The 18,636-nt window shown below is 39.8% G+C and overlaps 2 protein-coding genes across 2 annotated transcripts in view; one reads left to right on the top strand and one right to left on the bottom strand.

Moving 5' to 3' along the window:
• Positions 1–4,279, bottom strand: part of LOC122820832 (putative protein TPRXL) — an 18,363-nt gene extending 14,084 nt beyond the window's left edge. The window contains exons 1-2 of the mRNA XM_044098461.1: positions 4,250–4,279; positions 2,863–2,927 (exon numbers count right to left, since the gene is read on the bottom strand). Of these exons, the coding sequence (XP_043954396.1) occupies positions 2,863–2,899 (37 nt within the window). The 5' untranslated portion in view covers positions 2,900–2,927; positions 4,250–4,279. The remainder of the gene's footprint in view (positions 1–2,862; positions 2,928–4,249) is intronic.
• An 8,124-nt stretch (positions 4,280–12,403) lies between these two features.
• On the top strand, positions 12,404–17,376 carry LOC122820121 (myelin-oligodendrocyte glycoprotein-like). Its single transcript, XM_044097295.1, has 3 exons — positions 12,404–12,497; positions 14,987–15,334; positions 17,318–17,376. The coding sequence occupies exons 1-3, from the start codon at positions 12,428–12,430 to the stop codon at positions 17,374–17,376; spliced, it is 477 nt and encodes a 158-aa protein (XP_043953230.1). The 5' UTR covers positions 12,404–12,427.
• Positions 17,377–18,636: the final 1,260 nt, after the last annotated feature.

Raw genomic sequence — 18,636 nt, forward strand, 5'->3', positions numbered from 1 at the left:
GACGTTTGACACCAATTTTCTCTGATTTGAAGAATGAGGGGGTCCAATTTCACTCCGGTGACGGTAGCCAATCAGAGCTCAGTGACGTAAGAATGGAGGGGAATCCCAAACAGTTGTCATGGCAACCGAGAGTCCAGTGGACATCGGAGGTGATATGTGGAAATGTTTATTACTATATGTAAAGGTCATTTTTATATATGTTTATTATATGTGGTTATGTTAATTCAGTTAAAATGTTAAAACAGAATAATTCCCTCCAAATCATAGAGCAGCAAATACAGCAGCTGCTGCCGCCTCTTTTATCAAACGACTTTTCTTTTTGTTTCATCTTTTATCTCTTAAAACAAACTATCACTGCTGCTTCTACATCGTCATCATGTTTGATTATTCTAAATTAAGTTTGGTTTGTTGGGGGTTTTACTGGATTTCCTTCTGGAACCGGGATGTTCTGAGTGGAACCGGGATGTTCTGAGTAGAACCAGGATGTTCTGAGTGGAACCGGGATGTTCTGAGTGGAACTGGTTCTGTTCATTTGCTCCTGTCGTGTGGCTGGACTGACGAACCGACCGAACCTGTTGGACTTTTATTTTTTTTAACCCTCCAGGGATCTCTTGTGGGCTCTGGTGTCCATTATATGAAAGTAGGCTGACAGGAAAGGAGGAAGACATGCAGCAAATATTGTTGTTGGCAAATAACCTAAAAGAAGAACTTTTAGGTTGATTTAATAAGATCTGGGAAGAAGGAAGATTATCCTCTGATTGGAAGGAAGCTTTAATTATTGAACCAATTATTAAACCCTTCCAGTTATGGAACAATTGTACTTTATGTTTAGGAGAGATTATGGAGAGAATGTGTAAGGATCTGGGTTTGTGTGATTATTATTCATTTAGTCCTGTGTTGTCTTGTCAGGTCCCTGATTGATCCCTCCTGTTTCTTCTTCTATGGTTGTGTAACTTTATCTGTTTCCTCCGTTTCCTGATGGATCCTGTCAGAGTCGTCGTGTTGCTGCTTTTGTCAAGTCTCAGTTCGCCGACCGGAGTTTGGGTCCATGTCTCATTGTTCACCTGAGGTTCCATTAAACATTATTATTAAACATTAAATCTCCACTAGTGATGGTCAAATGAAGCTTCATGAAGCAGTGAAGCTTTGCTTTGCCCAAAGGTTCATCACTTGATGCTTCATTCATTTCTCTCTAGTGACATCTGCTGGTGAAACTGTGGCAGCCTGTCACTCAGTGAGACACTTAAATAAATTAGTAAATGTTATATTGTCTCAGGTTTTTGTCAAATTCATCTTTAGTAACAGGAGAGTCAATTAAATCCTATTTAACTGTAATCTGTTCTAGTTATTAAAATGATTAGTAGAGAATCTAATCCTGGTATCTTTTAACTGTCAGTTTTCTTTTGTCATCAACGGTGTTCTGTGCTCTAACTTCCTGGTTCTGGTCAGAACTCCAGCAGCAGCATTCTGGATCAGCTGCAGCTGGAGGATTGATTTGTTGGACAGACCTGTGAAGATGCTGCTGCAGGAATCAAAGCGACACGATGAATTTCTCTAGATCTCACTGAGACATTAGTCATCTAGATGTTCTTCAAGTGATAGAAGGCCGACTTTCTATCACTGATCTGGTTGCTTTCATAGTAAAAGAAGTAAAAGTAGCCTCAGATCCAGTGTTTGGTAACATCCAAGACCCACCAACTGTGATCAACTCTAAAGTTTCAAGTTCCAACAAGCAAAGAAAAAGAGGAAGCAGTTTTTCCACTAATGTCAGCACAATTCCAGAAGCCAGAACTCAATCGATTGAAAACAAGACCAAGTCTACTGTTCTTCACAGCTGCTTGTTTTGTTTACAAAGAAATCATCTATTGGAAAACTGTATGCAGTTTAAAGCTAAAATGCATTGGGACAAGTTGACCTTCATTAAACAAAAGGGGATTTGTTTCGGTTGTCTGAAAGTTGGTCACACAAGCAAAGACTGCAGGAGTCGTTTGGATTGCAACGTGTGTCACCAAAAGCATCCAGGGGTTCTTCACATAGAGCAAAAGGAACCAGGAGAACAATATTCAGAACAAACCCAACAGACAACAAGGTCTCATGTCAACTTTTCAACTGCAACCACTCAGACATGTGGGCATATTGGGGCCGGTCATAATGATGATGCTGATTTTTCTATTGTTGCAGTTAAAAGTTAAAAGAGCAACAAAGTTGTAGAAACTTATGCATTTCTTGATCCAGGAAGTTCAGGTACGTTTTGTACAGAAACTCTGGCAAAAAGTCTGAACTTAAAGGGCAAAAGGACAAATATTCTGCTGAGAACAATGAATCAAAATAAGATTGTTAATGTACAAGTTTTGTCTGGTTTGGAAATCTCTGAATTGAAAACAAATGACTTCATAATGTTGCCAGATGTTTTGACTCAAAGGATTATGCCAGTTTCTACACTGAATATTCCCCAGCAAAAGGACATTGATCAGTGGCCTCATCTTAAACCTGTTAAGCTTCATAACATCAATGCAGATGTGGAACTATTGATAGGAACTGATGCTTCAAATGTTTTAGAGCCCTGGGAGGTGATAAACAGTGTGGATGGTGGGCCTTATGCTGTAAAAACTAAAGTTGGCTGGGTCATAAATGGTCTTCTGCGCACTGGAAACAGTAGAAATAAAAATATCTGCAGTGCTGTAACAGCCAACAGGATCTCTGTTGAGCATCTTAAAGAAATGCTGGTCAATCAGTACAATCATGACTTTAATGAAAGATCATCAGAGGAGAAAACTGAAATGTCCAGAGAGGATTTGCATTTTATGAAGATTGTTAATAACTCAACAAAACTTGTTGGAAGTCATTATCATATTGACTTACCTTTCAGGAGTGAAAGTCCCAGCTTGCCAAATAACATCTGTGTTGCAGAGCAGCTCCTCCAGAGCCTCAGGAGGAGATTTGAAAAGGATTCTCAATACAAGGAGGAATATACTGCATGTGTGAACAACATGCTGCAACAAGGATATGCTGAGGCTGTACCAGCAGATGAGCTACAGAAAGGTAATGGACAACTGTGGTACATTCCTCATCATGGAGTGCATCATCCCGCAAAAGGCAAGTTAAGAGTTGTATTTGATTGTGGATCAACTTATAAAGGAGCATCACTGAACAGTCAGCTTCTGCAGGGACCTGACCTCACAAACTCTCTGGTTGGAGTTCTCATCAGATTTAGAAAAGAGCCTGTTGCACTGATGGCTGACATCGATGCCATGTTTCACCAAGTGCATGTCTCTGAGAAACATGTCAACTTTCTCCGTTCCCTGTGGTGGAAAGATGGTGACACTTCAAAACCTGCACAGGAGTTCAGGATGTTGGTTCATTTATTTGGAGCAGTGTCTTCACCAAGCTGTGCAAATTATGCTCTGCAAAGAACTGCTGATGATAACGTACAACAGTTTCCAGCTGAAGTGGTTGATACAATCAAAAATAACTTTTATGTGGATGACTGTTTAAGAAGATGCAGTGCACATGGTGAAGAGGCTGACAGAGCTCTGCTCTAAAGGAGGATTCATGCTTTCAAAAGCAACAGTCGCACAGTGCTCATGTCAATCCCAGAGGAAAGGAGAGCAAAAGAAATTAAATGTCTGGATTTGGACAAAGATCAACTTCCAGTTGAGAGAGTACTGGGTTTACAGTGGAGCATTGAAACTGACGAGTTCAAGTTCAGAACATCTGTGCAGGACCGCCCACACACCAGGAGGGGCATTTTGTCTGTAGTTAGCTCACTGTATGATCCTTTGGGAATGCTGGCTCCCTTCAGTATGCCAGCTAAACTGTTACTGCAAGATCTTTGTCGACAGAATTTGAAGTGGGATGAAGTTATTCCCCATTCTCTTTCTAGGAAGTGGCTTGATTGGCTGGAGGATCTCCAGCTGATATCCAGTTTTAAAGTAGACCGTTGCATCAAACCAAGCTGCATCAGAAAACCAGACAAAGCACAACTTCATCATTTCTCTGACGCAAGTCAAGATGGCTATGGAACAGTGTCATATTTAAAACTGGAAAAGAATAACATGTCACATGTTGCTTTCATTCTAGGAAAAGCAAGAGTTGCTCCTATGAAACAAACAACAATCTCCAGGTTGGAACTGACAGCTGCTGTTCTTGCTGTCCGAGTGAATAAACTGCTGCAGAAAGAGCTGCAAATATAGACTGACAGTACAACGGTACTAAAATACATCTCCAGCGAAACCAGAATATTTCACACCTTTGTTGCAAACAGACTCTCTGTCATCCAAGAAGCAACAGGCGTGAATCAGAGGAGATATGTTTCCTCCAAGGAGAATCCTGCAGAGGATGCATCCAGAGCAGTGTTTCTCAGTTCCAGTCCTCAGGCCCCCCCGCCCTGCATGCCTGCTGCTACACACCTGGATTGAATCAATGAGTGATTAACAGGCTTCTGTAGCACTTGATGCCTGAACAGGTAATGCAGTCATTTGGATCAGCTGCTCTGAAATAGGGGCTCATCTAGAACATGCAGAGGAGGGGGGCCTGAGGATTGGAATTGAGAAGCACTGATCCAGAGGCATGAGAGCTGAGGAGTTCCTCAAATGCAGGAGGTGGATAAATGGGCCTGAATTTCTCCACAGATCAGATCAAAACATCCCTGTATTTGATGGGGACCCCCTGCAGTACAGATCATGTATGAATGATCTGTACTGCGTTCATACATCCTAAACTGGATGTGGATCACCATGCAATTCCTGCAGATGATCCAGAGGTCAAAAGGGACTCAACAGTGAGTGTTACTGTGAATCCATCCATCGTCTTCCTCTTCTCCTGGTCGGGTCGTGGGGTCAGCAGCTTCAGAATGGAGGCCCAGTCTTCCCTCTCCAGTCTCTTCTTCCAGCTCCTCCAGGAATCCCAAGGCGTCCCCAGGAATCCCAAGGCGTTCCCAGGCCAGCAGAGAGACATCGTCCCTCCACACTGTAAAATGTAAAAGTAAAGTGTACTCAAAAAGAAAAGTGACCTGAACTCATTCCAGCTTATTCTGTTGACTATACTAACTTAAACTTAGCAAAGACAACTTTCTACTGAGGCAAGTAATCAAACTCATCAGCAGCAAGTAACCCGAACTTGGAGTTATGAGTGAGCAAAACGCATCTGCATAACCAGCAAAAAACTCGGCATCATTCGGCAGCTCTCGTTGAACGCACATGCGCATTGGACACTGACGAGTGACGACGTGTTTGCAAGACACGCCAAACTGTCAACAATACGGCGGTTGCTGCAGCTACGTTTGGTCACGGTAAGTCCCACTGTTTTTTAGCAAACTTATATTCGTTATCTCGGCCATATAATTCATCCGCAAGTCCAGGTTTTGAGGTTAACTTTATGTGTAATGATTTAGCGATGCCTGGGACTAACGTTAGTCGAAAATATCATGTTTATTTAGTGGCAACAAGATGGAGCGGCAGAGCAAAAAAGCTGTCCGGGGCGCAAAACAGAAAAAGGAAACGGGATAAGGATAAAGATGTTGGCGGGTTAAAAAAGCCGCTGTACTGTTATAGAAGGCTTATGATGAGTAGACTGCCATAGGTGGGACAGCTGTAAACTGTAGGAGAAGCAGCCGTGATGAAGAAGTGTAGGGTCACCAGATTTGGGTTTCTGAAAAGGAGGACACTTCTTTTTTTGTTGGCGGGGGGATAGAATCGGCGGACACACATGCGCCAACGGGGGGGTGGGGGGGTAGAACCAGCGGTAGCACAAGAAATCGGCAGCACATGTGTGTACATGTGCTGCCGATTTCTTTGCCATACAAAGAAACCTGGAATGGAGTAGTGGAACGGAGTGGCAATGTAATCACAATGCACTGTAAGCTATGTAATGTGTTTTGAGGCAGTTGACCAAAATCCTGGACGATTTTTAAATTCCCCCCGGACATTTTTTTAGGTCTGAAAAGTAGGACATGTCTGGGAAAAAGAGGACGTCTGGTCACCCTAAAGAAGTGTTATGTTGATATGTAATTGTGGTGTTGCTTCTATTGTTGTTAGGACTGCGAAGACCCAGACGTGTCTCACACCCCCATTGGGATCCTGACCATCATTCCTGAGGACAGGCAGGCCTCCACTGACTCACTGCACCTCCAGTCTTCAAGTACTGCCATCATTTTGGAAGGAAGTCTTGTCATGAATGATCTTGGGAATCTTCCACATGCCATGTGTTTGCTCTTTGGACTTATTTATTCTCTGAATTTGGAGTACCCTCAACAACTGAAGTACACCTTTGACTTCATCCAAAGGGTGCTTCTGTCACTTGGACATAAATCCCTAAAACCAAAAATACAATCACTCAAAAATCTTCTGATGCAATGAGTGAATGTGATGTGACATTATGGATCAACGTTGTTATTGTTATTGGAAAAGTGATTTTTATTTCTTGTTTGATTATTTTTTGAGAGCATCATTGCACTTGCAGACTACTAAATGGTTTTATGTTAATGAGGAGAAACATTACTTCACTTCACTACTTCACTATTTACTTTATCAATGTTATGATAAATGTTGGGCTCTAGTATTGAGAATTGAGTTTTTGTTTCACACCAGTCAACAAAGACATTTAAGCAGGGATTCTCAAAGTTTTAAAGACTGAGGGCCATTTGAAGGATTCAATATTAGATTGAAGGCTACCCTAGAAAAAAAGTCATGTCATTTTTTTTCCTAAAAAAGTTTATGTAAAACTTTGTTTCCAGGTTAGTGTGTATGTAACCACACTTGAGAACCTTGTATTTAAGGTAAACTTGTTTAATTATTAAACATTTTTTCCCATTCAAACTGTTGTCTGTTGGCTCTTCGTTCCAATAACTTAACACTTTTGGTTCATCTTACTTGAACATATCAAGGCAATCGGTTTCCTGATATTTTGCAAGTAATGTGAACTCTTAAACGTGTAAGCATAACTTATTTTTATGAGTACTGGTTAATTGACATAACTCACAATTTGAAGTAGTCATAATTGACATTTTATAGTCAACTTTACTAATGATTTTGAGTTAACGGCACTCAAGTTTACTGCCTTTATCTGAGTGGTCTAAACATAGTTATTTTTAGCTACTTTACTTGAAGATTTTGAGGCAATCGGTTTCCTAACTTTTTTTAAGTAAAGTGAACTTATTACTTTTTACAGTGCAGCGTGTCCTGGGTTTCCCCTCCTCCTGGTGGGACATGAACTCCTCACCAGGGAGGCGTCCAGGAGGCATCCTGACCAGATGCTCCTCAACTGGCCCCTCTCGATGTGAAGGAGCAGCAGCTCTACTCTGAGTCCCTCCTGGATGACTGAGCTTCTCTCTCTAAGGGAGAGCCCAGACACCCTACGGAGAAAACCCATTTTGACCGCTTGTATCCGTGATCTCGTTCTTTTGGTCATGACCCAAAGCTCATGACCATAGATGAGGGTGGGAACGTAGATCGACCGATAAATCGAGAGCTTTGCTTTTTGGCTCAGCTCTCTCTTCACCACGATGGACCGATACAGCGCCCGCTGGACGGCAGACGCTGCACCAATCCGCCTGTCGATCTCCCGCTCCCTTCTTCCCCCATCCTGGACCCCCCCCCCCCAACCCCCCAGGTCAGGGGGTGTCCTGCCCCAAGTGGAGGAGTTTAAGTATCTCGGGATCTTGTTCACGAATGGGGGTTATTGTGAATGAATCACAAAATGCTACAAACTGTCTGAGTCATCATTTTTAATCTTGAACAAACCTTAAAACCTCTGTTGCCTGTTTTTTAAAGCTGAAAACCATCCTGATGTTGTAACAGAAGAGGAAAGAGTTTGCTGCTGCAGACCTGAATAAAATGATCCAGAAAGTCAAAAGAACTGGAAAAGGAGATGGAAAGGTTCAGGATCACTCTGAAGAAACAAAATCTGAGTCCTGAAGACTTGGCCAAGGCAGAAATATCTATTGTTCAGTTTGGACAACAACAGAAATTTACAACAGAAATGGTTTTCTGAGGACTTACTTCTGATGGAGGAAAGACAAAAATGGACAAGAACTAAAAGATGTCTCATTCCTGGAGATGTTGTCTTAATAACAGACTCTACAGCTCCAAGAGGATCATGGATGATGGCCAAAGTCTTGAATGTAAACCAGGATGGAAAAGGTTTGGTGCGTTCTGTGTGATTACAAACCAAGACCAGTGTGTTGGAAAGACCAGTGACCAAACCGCTGTTACTACTGGAAACATCATCCTGAGGAATTACGGACATGTTTGAGGGAACAGCTCCTTTTCCTTTTAAAGTAATTGTGACAATATTCACAGTTAGGGTTGGAGCGATTTATTCTTTATTTATAACCAAATAATGAATAAAAATCTATTTATGTTGACATGTTTAAACTGAGCAGAGGAACTGATGGAGGAACCATCCAGAACAATCAACAAGTTTGGACATTAAACTTCTTTTGCCTGCATACAGAAACTGGACCCCAGTGCCACGAAGTGGTTTGAAGAAACTTTTATTGGATGTTTGGTTTTACAATCAGCTGTGAAAGCAGAAAACATGGCGGTCTGCGACACGTTTCCACCAGTAACCAGTAAACACTGGCCACCTTCACTGGCCGCCTGCAACCCGCCCACCACATGAACAGGAATTATTTTGATCACCAGCCGTTTTTCTCTCCTTATTTGGAGTCTTTTCAGACCCAAACGGTCCAGTCAAAGTCCCAGAAGCTCTGATCTGAGAACAGAAGCAGAAGTTGGTGGTTTGTGTTCCTGTGAAGTCAACTTCATCTCTACGTTTATTGTGATCCTAAGTTTAGAAACTGATAGTTTCTGTTCCTGTGATGAAATGAGACTTCAGGCTGATGGAGACCAGAAGCTGATCAGTTCCTCTGCTCAGTTTAAACATCTCAACATTAATAGATTTTTATTCATTATTTGGTTATTAGCTGCTGACAGGAGATAAAACCTGATGCTGTTTATGTAGACAGATATATTAAATGCATGAACATCTGTAAAATAATCCCCATTTGAGTTTTGAATTAATTATTATTGTTTCTTCAGACTCTAAAAAATAACATGAACTGAATCTAAAATGGAGGAAATCCTCATTAGGAAACATTTTCTGATCAATCTGAAAATCTAACAGAAACAAAAACACATGAACATCATCACCATTTCCTGTTCCTGGTTTGGTTTTCTTTCTAGATCTATAACTCTAGATCTATAACTGTAGATCTATAACTCTAGATTGTTCCTCTTTAGGTCCAACAATAACTTCAGTTTGTCTCATCCACACATTTATCTGTTCTAAGCATCTGTTCAGTGGTTGGATGGGGTCAAAGGTCACCTGGTGACATCATAATGTAGAGCTGTGTATCATCTGCATAGTTATGGTAGCTGATATTATTTCCTGTTATAACCTGAGCCAGTGGGAGCATATAGATATTGAATAAGAGGGTCCTAGGATTGAACCTTGGGGTACCCCACATGTGACCTTTGACCTCTTTGATGAGAAGTTTCCAATTGAAACAAAGAAATCCCTGTTCTTTATGTACGATTCAAACCAGTTAATCTCTGGACCGGAGAGTCCGACCCAACTCTCCAGTCCATTCAGTAATATGTCCTGGTCAACACTGAGGTCCAACAGAACCAGAACCAGAACCAGCACTGTGGTTCTCCCACAGTCCGTATTTATATGGATGTCATTGAACACTTTGACTAGGCCAGTCTCTGTGCTGCGGTAACCATGGAAACCAGACTGGAAGGAGTCAAAGCAGTTGGTTATTATTAGGAAGCTATTTAACTGTTTAAACTGTTTTTTCAATAACTTTGGTGATGAATGGGAGGTCAGAGGTCAGAGGTCGGCCTGTAGTTCTGCAGTAGTGATTTTCTCAGTGGTTTGATTCCTGCTGTTTTCAAAGCCTGATGAGATCCATGAGTTACTATTTGGATCAGATCAGCAGCAACAGGCAGGACTTAAAGAAACGTTCTAGAGTTATAGATCTAGAATATAGATCTAGAACATCCAGACAGCAGCAACTGGAGCTTCACTGACTTATTATTTCTTCCAGGGTTTTATAATTAAGTGGCTGAAATTGGGTAATTTTTCCTGCATGTGTTTAGTTTGGGTTCAGCTTTGGTTCTGGCTGGATGTTCAGATTGATCCTCTGCTACCAGCTCTCCATCTAACGGGTTAATTTCCTAAATCTGCTGGGATTCATCCAGAACTGAAGTAAACTCTGATTGAAGCTGGTGTCCAGAAAGACTCTCCTGGTTCCTGATGACCTCCATCCAGGCGTCCCGACCTTCTTCCCCTGTGAATCATCCAGACTGATCAGCTGCAGCCAACTAGTTTCACCTGTTAACGGTCTCTCTTCCTCTTTAGTACAACTTGCTCTTGTTACTGAACCAGGTTGGTTTTAGTGACTCTAGCGAGTCCCAAGGATGATGTTGTACATTTAGTTTTGGGCTAAAAGCAAATTATAAAACATTTTCAGAGCTGTTTTACAACCATCAAAGAACTTTAAGGCGACTCACTAACTGAATGTCCACAACATCTTTTAGATTTTATTTATGCTAAATATTTTATTAGTAGGACATTTTTTCAAGGGTCAGTACAGCAGAAATAATCAAATAGTAAAATCAATCATCTAGTCGATCTTTCCCTAAAGCTGACACTGAGGACTAAAGAGGGAACCTTTGAGACACGGATGGAGTTTGGTGTTTCCAACCCCAGAACTGGGCTGATGATGAAGGAGGAGGAGGAGGATGAGTGATGAAGGCAGGGATCTCTGTAGGTCTGATGAGATTCTGTCTCTACATGGATGCTCAGGTCACACAGGATGCTGGCAGGAAGGACGGCATCAGTTCTTCTCCTTTATCTTCTTCTTTATCTTTATCTTCATCTTCGTCTTTGGGGTCTGAACCCAGCTGATGAGAGAAGTGCAATTTGAAGCCACATGTTTTGCGGCAGACTGGTTGGTCCCCATGAACAGGACAGTCTTCGGCTCTGTGGCCCCGGCTCTTCTTCAGCTGCAGAGTTCTTTGTCCATCTCCATCTTGACTCGAAGCTGCCTGGAGGATCCAACCAAAGTTTCCTCTTTTGCTCCCACCTTTTATAGGGTTCATCCACCTTTTGGTTCATTTGCATTGCTTATCACTGATGCTGATGATTCATTGGCTGCCTGTTTGGACAGATGATCTCATATCCATCACTGTCTTAGAGACATTGTGTCCTGATGTCTGTGTTAATGTCTCAGGTTGCTCAACCTTCTACATCCATTGTCTGCACAACCTTTTCTCTGAAACGTCAAAGTTGTTCAACCACCTGTTTCTAAATAAGGTGTTGATCATCTCTGCTCTCCTGTTAGTTCCTCTTTCTCCTCTAACCTCCAACACATCAGTGATGTTTAATTATAGTTACACCTTTTACACCATTTCAAGTTCAATGTTTATTATAATCTTAATGTGAGTTATTACAGATATTCTCTGAAAAGGAACCAATAATAACACATTATTGTAATTATTTGATACCATAGGGCTGCACAGTGGTGCAGTTGGTAGCACTGTTGCCTTGCAGCAAGAAGGTCCTGGGTTCGATTCCCGACCTGACCCGGGGTCTTTCTGCACAGAGTCAGCATATTCTCCCTGTGCATGTTGGGTTCTCTCACCTTTCTGTCTCTGTGTTGCCCGGCGACAGACTGGTGACCTGTCCAGGTGACCCCGCCTCTCACCTGGAACGTAGCTGGAGAGGAACCAGCAACCCTCCCGACCCCGTTAGGGACAAGGTGTTAGAAGATGGATGGATGGATGATACCAAAGTTACAGTTTCTTGTTTTACATGTAATTGTTCCCCCCAATGTAAGTGTAAGTATTATTATAAGTAAACCAACATTAATATAAATATTTTACTTTGGGTTTTATCCAGTTATTCAAAATGTTTAGATTTTATTCTTTAAAACTTTCATGCTTTGAAACAAAGAATAGCCTCATTTATTTTTATAAATCTGCAAACTTACTTCCTCTTTTTCCAGGAAACCTGATCTTCCTGTCTCGTCTCTCTGACTGATTTCTTATGATTAGATAGAAAAAACAAATAGAATTAAAGCAAGTTTAAAGCAGACAAAACCAACACACAACCAGATTGATTTTATTGAAGTCTAAGTTTACTGTTGGGTCGAGATGTGACTTGATTGATTCATTTTAAAGAAAACTTTATTTATTGTTACTGTTAAACTAAAATCTCCAGCCTGGGGAAGTGGGATGATCTCAGGTTTTCTTGACAAACTCCACCCTTTCCTCCTCTGCACATCTCTGAGTCTTTTATTTCCTGACTTTAATTTATTCTAGTTTCATTGCTCTCCTAACAGGTTGTTCTGCTCTAAGTTAAACTTCAATGTTTTTGGTGTTTCCTGGAAATATTTTCCACTTAGAAACATTGCAACCAGGAAATGTCTTCCTCTCTGCCTGCGTCTCTGTTCCTGCTGTCTCTGGTTTTCTGCCAGTTTGTTTCTGCTGCAGGTGAGATTCAGTTACACACAGACAGATTCATCAAACTACTCGCTGCTGAAGAATTAACTTTAATCTCCGCCGTGTTGTGATTGTTTTCATCATTTTTAAAACTGTTTTTATCCTGGTTTATGTATTTTTATAACTTTATAGTCTGTTATTCTGCATTTCCAGCTCAGTTTAATTTTACAGTTTTAGGTTATTATGATCCTTTAATCTCACTGATCACTATTACTAGAACTAATAATGAGGACAGTTTACTGAAAACAATTCACTAGTTGGGCAGAAAGTTGAATGATTCAGAAAACTCAGTTTTCTGAGCAGCCAGAGCCTAAATCTTATTGGTCAGTTTGTTTTTTCTGTGAGCTAAAAATGATGAGTGGAGTTTGAATCTCCTGTAGTTCTAAGATCTTGAGTTTTTTACAGTGTGTGGTTCTGGCAGGTGGCCGGTTTATTAGGTTTTTTTGTGGTTTCACGAACTTAAAAGTTGACGGGTCGCCTGTTGAAACCAGCAAATGTCGAAATAAAAATGTCCGACAGATCAGAAGGTAAAACTATCACTGACCTGCAGGAGCTCAACCAGATCTCCATCGCACAAAAATATTTTTTACACAAACGATGCTGAATAATAAAGACATGGAAGCTATCCCTATAAACCCAGTAGATCCACGTCCAGAGGAGGATGTAGATTCCAGGTCCAGGTGGTGTCAGAGTCCAGAGGAGCAGAAGGTGAAGCAACAATGTTTGATTCATTGGGAACGTTTCCACTAGATTAAATGGTTTAACCCTCAGTTTTAGCTCCACGCTCAGGAAGAGCAGCAGAGGTCAGTTAACTGGTGACCCATCAGCTCTCCAGGTCAGGAAACATCAAAGAAGCTCATAAACCGGCGACCCAACAGAACCGACCCGGTAAAAAGCTCCACTGGGATCCAAACGGCTCTCAGAACTACAGGAGGTTCAAACTCTGATCATTCAGTTTTACCTTACAGAAAAAACACCAAATGAACAAAAGCAAACTGACCGATAAGATTTAAGCTTTGGCGTGACCTTTGACCCCCACAGACTCAGACGTGCTACATACAAGATGTTTTGGTACATAAGATCTTTTTTTCTCTGCAATTTTGTTAATTGTAAAGAGAGTTTGATAATAAAAATTTCAGAAATTATTATTTTCTATTTTTACTTCAAAGAAAATCTTAAGGTAGGCAGAGAGGGAGCATCTTGCAGGCGCCGCCGCCCTCCGATAAAATACTGCAGGCGCCGCCGCCCTCCGATAAAATACTGAAGCTGTTCAACAGACCAGAGGAGAAAAGGTCAAAGGTCATGAAGTTATGGAATAAGAACATTTGATGATGTTTTTTACTAAATAAACCCTGATAATATCTGACTGTTTAACCTCTGGAACAACTTGGCTGCAGATTTAAAGACCAACAAGCTCAGAGGGTTTAATCTACATCAGTTTTCTATGTTAAACCTCTAGAATCTGGTAGTTATGTTTGCTTTTATTACAGAGAGAAACTAATTGTCCATCCTAGAGGGAGGCATCTGTAAGACTCTCCATTCCCTGTGTTAATGCAAGTAATGCCTCATTTGTAGGTATTTATACAAGTCATGAGTTGGAAGGTTGTGTTTTTGATGAAGTTGTTGAAAGGACATCAAGTTTTCAAACATTTGATCTATTAGAGTAATTAGATTAATAGAGAATTAGATCTAACAGAGATCTAATCCTTTTTCAGCCCAGTTATGAAATCCAGATGTAGGAAGAAATCCAGAGTTCTGGTTGATTTATATAACTACATAAGGAATTGGGTAGATTTAGTATCTCTTTGATACTAAACTTAACACATTTGTTATTAATTTTATTTTTTGTCCATGTGTTTTGGTTAACAAATGGGACAGTATCAAGAAATAAGTCTTGGCAATCACCTTGTTCCATCTTACACCAGATTGAATCTTCATCTTGGCGTATCCATGTTGTTATTGATCTAGTTTGTGCGGCCCAGCAGTATTTTTTAAGGTTTGCTATGTTTAGTCCTCCATGTTCTTTCAGACACATAAGAGTTTCCAATCTAATTCTGGGGCGTTTGTTTAGCCAGATAAATTTTGAGGGCCATTTATTTAGAATATTAAATATGAACATGGGTATTTTTATAGGTGAGGTCTTAAAAAAGGAAGAGAAGTGTTGGCAGGATGTTCATTCTGATGGTTTCAATCCTCCCTACTAGTGAGAGAAGCAGAATGTTCCACATCATGAAGTCCGTCTTGATCTCATCCATTAGATTTTCATTCTTAGCTTTAAAAACTTAAATATGGCTGTTTTCATTAACTATTGTCTTTAAAAATGAGTCCTGTAGAATTTTTATAGTTTTTTAAAATTATTTAAAATTGTCTTCATAAAAACATGGTTTTTTTTTCTGAATATTTATTCGACCATGACCTTTCATCACACTGATCACTCTTTGACCTCTGACCTCTCTGCTCTGTGTTGTTTTCTCCTGCAGGTCAGAACAACGTGACAGTTACAGCTGAACCTGGAGATAACGTCATTCTGCCATGTAAATCTACTGACCAGGAAGAAATCAAACTGTCAGAGTGGAGCAGAACTGATCTGAAGACAGGATACGTCCTCCTGTACAGAAATTTGCAGTTTGATCTAGAAAACCAGGATCCGTCTTACAGGGACCGGGTTGATCTGCTGGTTGGTCAGATACAGAAAGGAGACGCGTCTTTGATTTTACAGAACACGACGATTGATGACAGGGGAACGTATGAATGTCACGCTGTTAAATCAGACCTTGAGAAGAAACTGATCAGCTCCGTCAGCCTGGTTGTGGCTCCTCGTTCTCCAGGTGAGTGTTTGTCTCTGGATCAGAACCAGCAGCTTCCTGGTTCTGATCCAGATCAGTTGATGATGATCTATACTTCTCTCCTACCTGACAGGTCTCAGTAGAGGTTAAAGGTCACATATTTAGACAGTAACTTATTAATTATGACCCTCAGCAGGTCATGTTCTTTAAAGGTTGATCAGGTAGAAAATAGCCATCAGTTCTCTGCTGCTTCGTTTCTGATCCGTCTGTAGAACAGTTGATGACTGTAATCAATGTAAAGTCCTTTATTTCAAACTAAACATATTTAGTAACTTTTGAAGAAATACTTTATTCAACAGAACATTCATTAGGATGAAAACTTTTTATCCTCTGAGTCTTTCTCTCAATGATCAGGTTTATTTCCTTACCATGGATTTTGGTTCTGATCTCAGCTGTTGGCTCTTCCTCTTCTCTCTCTGGGTCGTCCATCCATCCTGTGTCAGAATCTCTTCCAGTGTCTCTCTGACCTCCAGGGACGATTCAATGTCCAGATCGTTCAGTGTAGAGTTTGCTGATAGAAGTGAAGAAAAAAGCTTTGATCCGTTGATCCAGAAGCGTTTCAGCTGATCTGGGTTTAATGTTCTGTTCTTTTAGCTTTTTATTGCCTCTCTGACGATGAGAAGTAATAAAAATAATTAACAATGCCAGTTTAAACTTTAAACTATTTCCAAAAACTGCTCTGCAACATTAAAACATGAACTGCAGCCACATCAATCAAAACTCCTTCTCTTCAATGTTTCCTCTTCTCAGCCGCGGTGCCTCCCTGTACTGGGTCCGTCTCCCACATTGGTCCCCATTCCCTCCATCTTCTCACATTACATTCTGTTTTTTTTCTTTATGTTATTAATATGTTGCTTTTCATTTGCAGATTTTCTGTTTTTGCAACAGTTTGAAGTAAATGTGTATTTTTCCCTCAACTATTCTAATGTTTGTTCTCATCCATCAAAATGTAAAGATTTTAATGGATTTAATGAACCAGCACTAATCAGAGGGTTTTCTACACTCTGATTCTCAGAGGGTTTTCATATTTTATAGTTGTGGTTCTTTTTTTTCAACCTTGATTTTCAATCCTGGATTGAATTAATAATTCAATCAAGTTTATTTTATCACATTTCAACAAGGCAGTTCAAAGCTTTACATCATAAAACACAAGAATAAGAAGTTATAAAACAGCACAAGGTCTAAAACTGGACTGAAGCGGTTCTGAACTGAAACTGAGATCCATTCCAGTGATCAATTCTCTCTATTTAGTGGTCACCAGGTCACCAGGTCCAGATTCCAACCCATGAGGTCCATTTGTGGGTTTTTCTTTAACCCTGAGCCCAAAACTAATAACCTGATCAGTTATTAGTTTTAGACGTTTTTTTATGACGCTTTAATAAATTCATAATGTTTAGCAGAGCAATAAAAACAAACCCTGTAATCTGAGTTAGTGACGTTAGTGAAACTTTGTTCAAAACAATAATTTATAGGAAATCAACTGGTTTTTCTCCTGAAAATAAACTTTAACTTTATTGAAATTGTTTGATTTTCTCACCATCTGCTGTGGAAAACAAAAGTTTTCTCCTGCACCGCTGTTCATTACTGTTGCTGTTTTATTTACCTAATTATTTATTTTTTATGGTTATTTGTAAAGCAGTTTGTTTTTACTAATGACATCATTAATGATTTTAATAACAAACCAAACTAATCGCTGGTGAAAACTTTTCAGAACTGATTCTCACTCAGTGATGACTTGTAAAAGTTTGATGCATCATTAAACAGTGAAGGTCCATCAGGCTGCAGCTGGATCCTCTGACGGTGCATTCAGGTCACAGTTCACCTTATTCTGGTAAAATAGTTTATATATTTTGATCATTTTCTAAAGACATTAGTTGCAGCTTTTCCAGAGCTGATGGCTGTGAAAGTTCCCAGTGACATTATTACCATGAGGCAACATGTAACCTTTGACCCTGACGTTCACAGAGTGCCAGGTGACTCCATCCCTGTTGCCACTGCAGGATGAATCCAGCACCACTGACTGAGAGTTTCCCCAAGAGACCAGGACGTCTCTGGTTAACAAGTTAACAGCTGTTGGATTCATTTAACCAAGTTCATCAAAACCTGCAGCTCTTTAAAATGTTCACTGATCAGATCAAGGGAGCAGGAAGCTGTAGGGATTAGGATTATCCAAACCAAACATGTAGGGATTAGGATTATCCAAACCAAACATGTAGGGATTAGGACTATCCAAACCAAACATGTAGGGATTAGGATTATCCAAACCAAACATGTAGGGATTAGGATTATCCAAACCAAACATGTTGTCAATCTGAATCTTCATAAATGTCTGTAATTATTAATAATTATAATAGTTTATTAATAAAATTAACTCTTTAGCTTTAGGGGAACCAGAAATGTTGGAAGTAAAACTCTGGAGCCAAAACTCTGAGTTTCTTTAGATGTAAACTAAAAACCATAATCTGAATTTTTCTAATGAAATATTGACCAATATTTTACTTGTAATGATTTCAAAATGTAAAGTTTACTGTGGTGATTTTATGACTTTGTGTTTTTATCATGTGAATCACTTTGAATGTAAAAATAAATATTAAACCTTCAGCAGGTTTAATGAAAATTATTATAATTGTTTATGGAAAATGATTAACCAGTAATTTAGACCAGATTTTTATCTTCATTCCTTGTAGATAAAATCTGTTTTCTAGCCACAGAGTTCAGTCTGTTATTATTTCTAAAACCTGCCTGGTTTTCTAACTCAGTTCTGTCGTTTCTCTTCTACATGTGGAATAAACAGAAACATATTTCAAATATAAACGTTTTTTAACAAAGGAAACTAAATTTAATCATTTTATTCCACCAACTCATTAAACTAACAATTAATTAAAACTACTGAGATTAAAATAGGAAACTAAAAAAAAATTAAAACTGAAGCATTAAAATGATTCAGTGATGTCATAGTGATGTCACAGTGATGTCATAGTTCAGTATTAATGGTGGATATTGAGAACCAGCTTTATTTCATGGGGAATGTGTTAATTAGTTTTTACTAATTGAAAATATGTTTATTCTTCTTACTGGACCAGAAATGTTCAATAATCAAACTTTATTAAAATGAAGTAATTTTTACTGGAAGACAAATCAATAACCTTTAATCAATGGAGAGATTGTTTCCAGTTCACACTGGGAGGAAACAGATGATCAGTTTTGATCAGTTCTTTTTCTTCCATAAACGATCTGATAACAGGCCTGTCTGCTGGAGGACGAGGTCAAGATGTTTTGTTAAG

The sequence above is a fragment of the Gambusia affinis genome, linkage group LG18 (assembly GCF_019740435.1).
Source record: "Gambusia affinis linkage group LG18, SWU_Gaff_1.0, whole genome shotgun sequence".
In the NCBI taxonomy this organism is placed as follows: Eukaryota; Metazoa; Chordata; class Actinopteri; order Cyprinodontiformes; family Poeciliidae; genus Gambusia; species Gambusia affinis.

Bases quoted from the DNA above. Each gene is read 5' to 3' on its own strand.
- LOC122820121 (XM_044097295.1), top strand. From the start codon at position 12,428: ATGTCTTCCTCTCTGCCTGCGTCTCTGTTCCTGCTGTCTCTGGTTTTC. The intron at 12,498-14,986 runs GTGAGATTCAGT...TTTCTCCTGCAG, and splicing joins CCAGTTTGTTTCTGCTGCAG to GTCAGAACAACGTGACAGTT. The intron at 15,335-17,317 runs GTGAGTGTTTGT...TGACGTTCACAG, and splicing joins TGTGGCTCCTCGTTCTCCAG to AGTGCCAGGTGACTCCATCC.